The sequence below is a fragment of the Clarias gariepinus genome, chromosome 14 (assembly GCF_024256425.1).
Source record: "Clarias gariepinus isolate MV-2021 ecotype Netherlands chromosome 14, CGAR_prim_01v2, whole genome shotgun sequence".
NCBI classification, from domain to species: domain Eukaryota; kingdom Metazoa; phylum Chordata; class Actinopteri; order Siluriformes; family Clariidae; genus Clarias; species Clarias gariepinus.
Genome location: NC_071113.1, coordinates 17,160,445 through 17,170,793, shown reverse-complemented (window position 1 = coordinate 17,170,793; position 10,349 = coordinate 17,160,445). Strand labels below are relative to the sequence as shown.

Sequence of the window (10,349 nt, the reverse complement as noted above, 5' to 3'; positions counted from 1 at the left end):
AACAATTTCAATAATTGATATTTATCTCTAAAGGGCTTGATATTCTGGGCCTATGAAAAATGCATGAACTGGGACATGGACTTAGTTTTGTTTTGTGTTCTGAGACAAGTGCGTGCTTGCGGCTAGTATCAGGCCACTTTGACTTTTCCTCTTTGAGTCTTCACTGCCCTGTGATGTGCTGCTAATATGGGCCTTTTTATGGGCCCAAAGCTCCTGTAACATGGCATGTAATTTTATAAAGGAGTCCTCACTCCCATCTTCTGAAAACTCTTCTTTTTCTTCTTGTTCAGCTCAAAGAATTGAAATGTTTTCTTGATATTACTACTTCCTCATTCAGCTACGTTAGCGTGAATCTACATATAAAACAGTGGATATTTTATAGCATATGTTATATTATACAGTACCATTTTGTATCCAGCACACAAAGGGAAAAAACTTTATTTTTCTTGTTAAACACCAAATACCATTATGTAATTTGAAGGTACAAAAGTAATTTCATTTAATTTAATCTTGCTTTTAGCATTAAAGGTTTATCTGTTTAGGTTTGTCATCAAACAAAACAATGCATACATTTTTTCACCTAATGCAAATCTTAAACAGAGACAAAAGAAGAAAAACAACATAAAATTATGCTACATAGTGATTCCACACTCAAGCCATAGTCAGCTGTAAAGATCAGGACATACTGGAAGCATGTGACAAGTAGGTATGATTAGTTGGCTGTGTTAAACAAAAAATATTTTCAGTTGAGCTCAGTGATCCGTTTCAAGGAGCCTGTAGTAGGACTGGTACTGCCCCACTCACTAAACCTCTTGTACTCCCCCGGGTGCAGGAAGTACTGGCGCCCACTGTAGTTGGGATGCTCATGAAGGATCCAGTAACCTTCAAGGACATTGGCAGAGAAGATGTCACCATTGTGGAAACGCATGAACAGGTCTGGGCAATCCTCCACAAGCTCCAAGGCCTGGCCTCCAAAATCAGAACGTTCAAAGATCTTCACCTTATAGTTTCCTTGATACTGGAGGGAAATCATGTTATCATTATACATTTGAGTTGACCGACAAGGGGGAGGGGAATTTATTATTATTAGGTGTAAAAAAAAAACAGATGCTTACAGAGGGCAGCATGCGGCAGGACCGGATGCAATCATTAAAGCCTGCCCAGTGGTGGTAGTCAGGGTATTCTCCCTTGTGCAGCTTGTACTGGTAGCCAGTATAATTGGGTTTCTGATAAGCTATCCAGCAACCATTTTCTACACGGATGGAATTACAGTGGGTGACGTGGGCCTGCAAATCAGCGCTGTCACTACTGCACTCAAAGTGACGACCCTGGAAGTTCTTTTCCTCAAAGAAGATAATCTGTAAATATATTGTTTCAGTTTTCTTTTTGACTTTTGAGTATTTAGACTTAAAGATCATGCTGAGGCAAAGAGACAAATCTGAACATACTGTATGTCTGTCAATTCTCAGCTTCTGGCAATACATTCTGCAGTTAGGGCTCACTTAATATGTATTTTGACTTAACAGAAATGCTATGCTATTGAATTCTATGCTATTGATTAAAGTAAGTTAAATTAAAATATCTCTGAACCACAATCTGTTTCTGTCTATACATCATTATTGTATCCGTATACCATTTAATTCAATTCAATTCAATTTTATTTATATAGCACTTTTAATAATGGTCATTTTCTCAAAGCAGCTTTACAAAAATGAAAAGAAAATTTGCAAAGCAAATTTATGGAAGTGTGTATGTGTAAGAAAAATGTGTCTAGATAATAATGAGATTGTCCCTGATAAGCAAGCCAAGGGTGAAGGCAACAGTGGCAAGGAAAAACTCCCTGAGATGGCAATAGGAATCTATAACTAAAAACTGTAATAGCATGAATCTGCTCCAGAGTTTGAACTTTGAGCTTTTCAAATTAATCTATGTGACCAATTTTTTGGTGAATGCTAAATCTCCAAGCTACTGTATGCCACTTAGAATAGAATAGAATCCTGAAAACAAAACCAAATGCATATTTTCAATTGCGGTTCGGAATAAACCCTGGATGGGACACCAGGACAACAGGGCATGTTTAATCTGATAAAACCCTAAAAAAAAAAAAAAATTAACATAATTTTTTTTTTAACATAATAGCTTTGTTTGTAATTTGAGTTGTTTAATGTATACTTTTGTAATTTATATTTGCTATATTTGCTGTAATATTTCATTATTTTCATTAATTTAATAAATTTTAATAATAATTTAAATATTATTATGTGTTAATCACACAAGGTATTATTAGTTTGATCACAGCTGCAATCTTCCACAGCCTGTGCCTTTTCAGTTTGAATGAACATTTTCTATAATTTACTGTTATTATAGACATCAGTTTGTGTCCCTTTCTCTACACCCTGTCTTTCAGATACTATTGTAATTTTGCATACTTACCTTGCCCATATTGAGTTGGTTCAGAGCAGATGAGGCCCACTTACAGGTCAGGACCTCTTTATAGACTGACCATGACACATAGCTTTGTGTGTGGCTCATTAAGCTCTGCCATGTCAGCACATTGCATTCTGTAGACTGCATACCATTTGAAGTCTGGTGGTGTGTCTGCCTTCACTGTTTTTGTCAAAGATCTTTTATCTCATGCAAAAGACCAAACTGCTGCACTTTTGAATGGACAATAAAGGTTGCAGACTCTGACATTAGTTAATAGTGAGTTTCAGACATGAGCTTTATCCAGTCATTGTACATAGTTTTTATTCGCATTTGAAATGCCACAAAGAACTTACAAAATACCTGAAAGTTAAAGTTATTTCTTGCTTTTGCTTAATCATATTGTTTGAATTATGTATGAAATTAGTACATACTTTTACTTACCATAACTCTCTACTTTGTTTTATCATCCTCTGTACTGTTATGTTCTGTTGTGTAGAAGTTAACACAACAAAGACATCAAAAATTCTGAATGATGTTTATAATATTAAAATTTCCATTTACTCATTTTTAAGCAACTTTACTGACAGTCCAATGATTTTTATCATTTTTCCCCAGACTGAGGGAATTAATGGAATTATAATGAGGTGGGTAATCTTTAGGGCATGTCTTCCATTCTGTTTTATATGACTGAATCTCCTGGTGGACCCTCATTCACTTTTCATTCTGCATCTATAAATTACTTCAAAGCAGTAATTGATTGACAATGATTTGCTAAGATGTCCTAAAGTAGGGCATAAAAACCATCAGTTTGATTGACTTACTGGGAGAAACATCTGACAAGATCTTGATGCAGTTGTTGAAACCCATTAACTGACCAAAATTAAAATGTGAATGTCAAACAGGCCTCTGAGCATTCATAAAAACCTTGGTGAAAATTCTGACCTATCATGTGTTTGAAATGATAGACGTTAGATTTGTTTGTTTAGATGTACTGTACATTTGTTTTTCTTTATAAAACTTTTGACATTGTTAAGCATTTAAAAAAAGATAAGTAAATTCTTAGTGTAACAATTACTTTGGCCACTATTCTTGTATATTGCAAGAATAAATACTATGCAATTGTACTAGTTTTGATATTATCATTTAGGTGTATTATTTAGACATATTATTTCTCAGGTAGAATATAGCTTTTATTTCGTCTGTGTATTGACTTGAAACGTCTCTTAAATTACTGTGCAGAGTGGACATATGATAAGAAAATCCTTAGGTTTCATCCAATGACTAGGGTAAAGTAGGAAAACTTATGTTATTGTGAATAGAAGATGCATCCAAAGTGATTTTTTTATTCAAATAATAATAATAATAATTGACACACATCAAGGATAAGAAAGTTTTAGGAAGATAGCAAGTGTTTTCTGGAAGCTGTTTCATCATTTTGTAAAATAAAAAAAATGGCAGTAAACAGGAGCAGGAGAGGTCAATTTGAGGGCTGCTAGACAAAGAAAACTTACTGAGGGAACTGCTTGTAGGCTTGCTAGAAGGCAAATCAAAACCCCAGTATGACTGCAAAACACTGTGGTGGTGCTGTGTTGTACTGCGACATGACACCTTCACAAATATGACCTTCATGGAAGAATCAGCAAAATACAGGGTGCCAAATTTTATGGAAAAAATAAAACACCTATCCAAATTTTAAACATGGGGTATATATATATATATATATATATATATATATATATATATATATATATATATATATATATATATATATATATATATATATATATCATGTTCTGGGCAAGTTCAAGTTCTAGCCAGTGGCATGGCAAACAGTTCACTGGTAGAGAGAAGAATGAATTCAATTAAATACCAACAATTTTGGTACAACATCACATCATCTGTTATTAAAAAAAGCTGAAGCTGAAAATAAAAAGTGGATGGTTTCTACAACAGGATAATGATCCTAAACACACCTTAAAATACACAACAGTCTGTCTTAAAATGTGCATGCTGCACATTTTTTGCATGGCTCTCACATTTCCCTAACATTTGCATGACACTTTATAAATGAGAGAAATGGTATTTTTTTAATAAATTATTTAATTCTAGCAATCCCATGGTTCAAAAAGTTCTAGTGTATTTGGATATAATATGGATAATTTTTTTTATTGTTTTATATAAGCAGTGTAGAATACAGTGAGTGACAGCAAACACTTACTCTGTAGATAGGTCATTATTTGGAGCCAGTTCCAATGAAAAAAGCGACCACTGTGAAACTTCTTCTCCTAATTTCCTCATCCAACTGATGCAATAATTTTTGTTTCAAAACTTATGTCTAACTTTCCCATGGTTGCAGGACAGGATGCTTGCACCATCATGCTCTCGAGGTTCTAGGGACATATCTCTATATACTATATATACTCTCCTACAGAAAGGGGCCCTGCAGTGAGGCTAGAGTTTACCTTTAGAAACGTCATAGGCCTTTGCCATTATTCATGCTCCTAAAGATAGCTATAGTGATGTGACTTTTTGACAGCATCCCACACAAGGTTTAGGACCTTTTTGTTATTTTCTGCATGTGTGCCAATAGGTGCAATATAATACTCACATATTATAAGACATCTAAAAGAAGATGTTTTACCTTGATGAGAATATAATAATAATAATAAAAAAATAATAATAATAATATTAATAATAATAATAATAATAATAATATCAAGCAATAATTTCCAATTTAATTGGTCAGGAGTTGTTTAATTGCAATTTTTTTTGTAGCTTTAAAAGCGGCACCACCAGCTAAAAGGAACAGCACAGGATTATTCTAATGTTTTCATTTGTGCCTATTAATGACTAGTAGGATCCTGGGACACTAGAGATCTCTAGTTTGGGTGTGTGTATTTGTGTGTATAGTATACAGAGATTATATACAGTATATATGTATATATTGGTGTATGAATGTGTGTGTGTATTGTATATGTACATACGGATTTACAGCAAGCACCACTTACATTGTATGTGCCCTACGATAAGCTGGCACCCTGTCCAGGGTGGAGTGTATCCTACCTCGCACCCCAAGTCCCCTAAGCTCCATGCCTCCCTAGACCCTGTACACGATAAGCAGTATACAGAATGAGTGAGCAAGTGAATGAATGAGTGAGTGAGTGAGTAAGAAAGTAAGCGAGTAATTGAGTGAGCAAGAGAGTGAGCGAGTGAGTGAATAAGCAAGTGAGTGAGTAAACAAGTGAGCGAGTGAGTGAGCGAGTGAGTGAGCATCACAGACTTAAAGGAAAAGAAGGCAATGTTTTAGTTAAGATATAGGCATTATTTTATTATCTTAAATATAATGTACAAACTAAGGACTAGGACTGAGAATTAACTTAAAATAACTTTTGAAAAACAAACATTTTGTTTTTAAATCACTTTTTTTTTTTTTTAAAGATTATTATGTAAAACTAAATATTTATCTTTAAATAGTTGAACTGGACTGAGCAACTTGTGGAGGAATTGATAAAGATTAAAGATTAGCATTTGGCTTTATACAAATTTAGGGCCTCACTAAAATTTTCAATCCTTAAATGGAAATTTAATCTTCACTTTAATGTTATACATTTCTCTTTTCACAGGGATCTGGATAGCAGATGATAAATATTATAAAAGCCTACTACTGAAAGAATTTTATGTTGATATTTACAGTTACTGTAACATACGTTTACTTTCCTGTTTTTTATGCAAAAATTGTAAGATAATGATTTTTTTTCTTTTTCTTCTTTGCAGATTTTAATCTGTATAATAAAGAAAATACCTAAAATGTATTGGCTATATTTTTTGATTATCGCAGACCATTGCAGTAAAACCAAATGAATCACTTTCAGAGTGAATAAAAGTTTGATTGCCTTCCCCAGGCAGTAATAATCACAAAGGCTTTAATGTGTCATTTAAAGTGTCTTTAAAAAAACACAAAGACTGATCCTCAAAGCTCGTCTGTATCCATTTCATCCCAGTAATTGTGGCATATTAGCCCAGCCAGATGGTGTTAAATCAAGCTTGGAGCCTGATTCGATAGATTTGCAAACTGAGATTAAGGCCCAGAGGGGCTGTTGTTTACTCGTACTCTTAGGAAAACTTTGTCTCTTCTATCCTCATCAGTATGAAATACTTGTCATATCTCAGACAGGGACTTCTCGGTTTTTATTTTAGTTCTACTTTTTGGCTTGGAAATTACTGCACTACTGGCACTCTTCTTTGTCTTCACAGGCTCTCAAAATAATAATCTTAAGAGCACTACAAGACATCTTGCCACACAGAGAGAACACATCAAATAAGGCCCAGCATGCTGCCTCAGTCTTCCCAAGAGAATAAAAAGCCAGAGCTTAGGATCTTTTGCTTCATCTCCAAATGAGAGCCTGCAAGAAACTGAGAGTCGGGCTGGGATGCAGGCATCATGCAACTGCTGTGTATTTATGTGCAATATGTCAGGACAGACCACAAATGGCAAATCTGTATTGTTTACTGCTCTCAGGTTATGAAATCCTGAACAGATGGTTTAGCTGTAGTTAAAATCAGGACTCACTGTGTCATATATTTCCTAATACTTTATCTTCAAATTATTCTTAATATTTTAAAACTCTCCTGGAATTTTAACATTTGTGTTAAAAAATAATGATAATAATAATAGTAATAATAATAATAATAATAATAATAATAATTAAAAATAAAAACAGTTTAAATGATTATTTTGGTACATTTTATTTTGACCAAGTGCTTTATCAGATGTCAGCACAATACACTAAGAACTTGGCAAGGACAGATAAGCATTTAAATTTCTTCATTATGCCTTTATTTAAACTAATTCAAAGTACATTATGGTACTGGCAAATAAGCCGGGCGCTAAAGAATGGCAGCTCCAATTAGCTGTGACTGTGTGTAGTGGTCCCTAATCTGCAGTTGAAAACTGCTGTTGTATGATGTGCTGTGCTGATGTGAGCTAAAGCTTCATGCACAGGAAAGAGAAAGACGAGAAGCCGTCTGCTGAGAGCTCATCCTTCTGTTTTTGTGTGGAGATTCAGGCAGCCTGTCTCGGTCCCTGACAGAGCGCACGCCACTCTATCGGCCACAGCAGACGGAGCAGCAGCGCTCTGAGAGTGTGCCAGGGATGGATTTATGAAAATGTGTCAGATGTGCTCCATCTTTTCTGTTGCAGGGTAATTAAAAAAAAAAGAAATGGTGATGGAATATAGACTGAAGAATGAGGATTGGGTGTTTGGTAGAGAGCTGGTGCCCACGGATAATGGAGGCAGCTGTTATTTAGTTAAAAGTTTCAACTCTGACTTTTAAAAACTTTTCTCCTTGTTTTCAAGTTGTAAATTTTCACCCCAGATGAAGTTGCAACAGATGTAGTTTCTGTGAGCATGTATGCCAGTGGTGTCTTTTTGTGCATGTATGTTGACAAGAACTTTTTGGGGTTTATAAATTCTTGCTCAAAATGTTTGAGCACTTAAATTGCATCATCATAGCTCACATCAAAATGCATATATGAGCATACATTCTCTTTGACATGATGCATTCACAGCTCCATAACTTAGAATTATTATGCTTTTTTTTGTCTGTGATCTGTTTTCCTCTAAAAACCAGGCTTGGTGTTTACTGACACCTGACAAAACAGGTTTGGATCATTTTTTATCTACTTCCTCTGAAGGAGAGATCACCTCATGGTGTGGCTGTGTTTAAGGCAACTTCAGTGGAACTACTTAAATATGCAGGGAATTGTGCTTCAGAGCAGATGCTCTGGCCCATCCTTTCAGCTACCCTAAATATATAATCATATATGATGCCATTCTTTGCTTCTTTAAATTTGCCATCAAAGCAAATGTGTTCTGACAACAGCTAGTGACAAGAGTGCCAAAGAAAAAGGCAGGATGCCGACTGTATCAATTATTGATCCTGACACCCCTGACCAGTGTGTGGGCATCTTGTGATAATGAAATATATGATTTTTAGGAAAATAAATAATAGACAAAGGGCCTCCCTGTTGTTGTGTAGGGTTCTGAGTTTGATTGACTGCCTGCACATTCTCTTCTTTCCCTGGTAAAGAAGATCAAAGGCGGACTCTTCTTTTTGCCCAAGGCCACTTGCAATTTATTTAGAGGCCCTGTGCTGCTGTCCCAGTAGGTACTACTGTTGGCCCAAGCCACTCAGGGTAATCAGAGCTTTGAGGTGTCTTTCCATCATCACCATCTCTCTCTCTCTCTCTCTCTCTGTCTCATAAAATTATCACAGCTAACCCAGCCTATTTGTAGCTTATTTTCTTATTTTAGTAGCAAGATAAATATTTTTTAAAAGAAGAAAGATGTGCATGTTGAGTTGTTGCATGTTTTTGGAGGTTTTATCAATATACATATCTATATTTTTAAAGACTCACTCAGTATAGGTTAACCAAGGAAGATGCAATGATTCTAATATAAGGCTCATTATTACAATCTGTACAGTAACCTTTTTCTTGTTTTCTTTTAACCATCATATTAACTTATAAGGTCCAAGTATTTATTATTTATAAGACTAAATCTATAATATAATTTAATAATTTAAGTATTTGCAACACTGTAAAAATTATTTTAAAGTATATATATATGTGTGTGTGTGTGTGTGTGTGTGTGTGTGTGTGTAATTTAGATTTGAGACCATTAGTACAAGAAGGAAATTTCTATTCTATTCTATATATAAAAAAGCATGACTGGTGGGGCAGATCAAAGTGAAAATATATCTCCTTAACATGAAGCCAGGTTTGTTCTATTATTAGCATATTTACATAATGCTAGGCACGCTGGTGTAGTGGTTAGAACTGTCCCCTTGCACCTCCAGGGTCCGGGTTCGATTCCCGGCCAAGCTCGATTCCTGTCTCTGTGTGCATGAAGTATGCATGTTCTCCCTGTGCTTGTTGGGTTTCCTCCTACAGTCCAATGATATGCAGGTTGGGCTAATTGGTGTTCCCAAATTGCCCGTATTGTGAATGAGAGTGTATGTGTGTGCCCTGCGATGGATTGGCACTCTGTCCAGGGTGTACCCTGCATCGTGCCCTAAATCTCCTGGGATAGGCTCCAGGCCCCCGCAACCCTGAATTACAGGATAAAGCGGTATAGAAGATTAGTGAGTGAAAGGGTGAGTGCTATGTACAGTGTACATACTACAGTTCTTATTTATGTGCCTAGAATAATTTTAAATAATGTCTTTAATTCATTTTAAAAGGCCATTACATAGTATATAGAGTATAATATTGTATTGACATTAAATTTCATTAGACATCTCGGCCATATTCTTCGAGGAAAAATATATAATTGTACCATGGTCTGACACCTAAGCGATGGAGACGAATGCGTCCACCAGAGGGCAGTAGTGCTCTAAATGTCTGCACTTGTCTTTTCTTTTCACTTTCCACCATTTGTAAAATCCATCTTGGAAATAGGCAGTTATCTGCTGGCTGTTTTCGTTTTTTTTCTTCTTCTTTTTTTTTTCTTTTTTTTCCCCTGTTCGCTCAATTCTTAATCCTATAAAAACCTGCCAACAGGCACCAGTCCGTCCTCAGCTGCACAGCCAGGTCATTTTATCCGAATGTTGCAAAAGCTCTCTCTCTCTCTAATTATATTTTTGGTGAATTTGCCAATTTGTGATTAAATGTAGGTATTATATGGCGCTATTTAGACGGAGGGAAACTAATACTGCTCTCTTAATTAACTTCTAAATTATCAAACAGTATATCTGAGCATAATGTTTCTTCATTAGTACCGAAGGACATTAATTTAAAGACTAGTTCAGTATTCTTTTCGGACTGTGACTTCTTTAACTGAATCAGAAAAAACTCCCCTCACTGGATGTGTAGAGAATTTAGGCTGGAGAATGTAGGTCTGAGAGGCTTACAGGTGTGTGTG

The 10,349-nt window shown here is 35.4% G+C and overlaps 1 protein-coding gene across 1 annotated transcript; it reads right to left on the bottom strand.

Annotated features, from left to right (window-relative positions):
- Window positions 1–463: 463 nt before the first annotated feature.
- LOC128541473 (gamma-crystallin M2-like) lies at window positions 464–2,574 on the bottom strand. The gene is made up of 3 exons (XM_053511910.1): window positions 2,434–2,574; window positions 1,116–1,358; window positions 464–1,018 (listed from the first exon to the last, which is right to left on the bottom strand). Exons 1-3 carry the CDS (start codon window positions 2,572–2,574, stop codon window positions 743–745), a joined length of 660 nt encoding a protein of 219 aa, XP_053367885.1. The 3' UTR covers window positions 464–742.
- Window positions 2,575–10,349: the final 7,775 nt, after the last annotated feature.

Excerpts from the sequence above, each read along its gene's own strand:
- LOC128541473 (XM_053511910.1), bottom strand. The coding sequence starts at position 2,574 with ATGCAGTCTACAGAATGCAATGTGCTGACATGGCAGAGCTTAATGAGC. Across the intron at positions 1,359-2,433 it reads ACCAACTCAATATGGGCAAG|ATTATCTTCTTTGAGGAAAA; the intron begins GTAAGTATGCAA and ends ATATATTTACAG. Across the intron at positions 1,019-1,115 it reads CCTGCCGCATGCTGCCCTCT|TATCAAGGAAACTATAAGGT; the intron begins GTAAGCATCTGT and ends ATTTCCCTCCAG.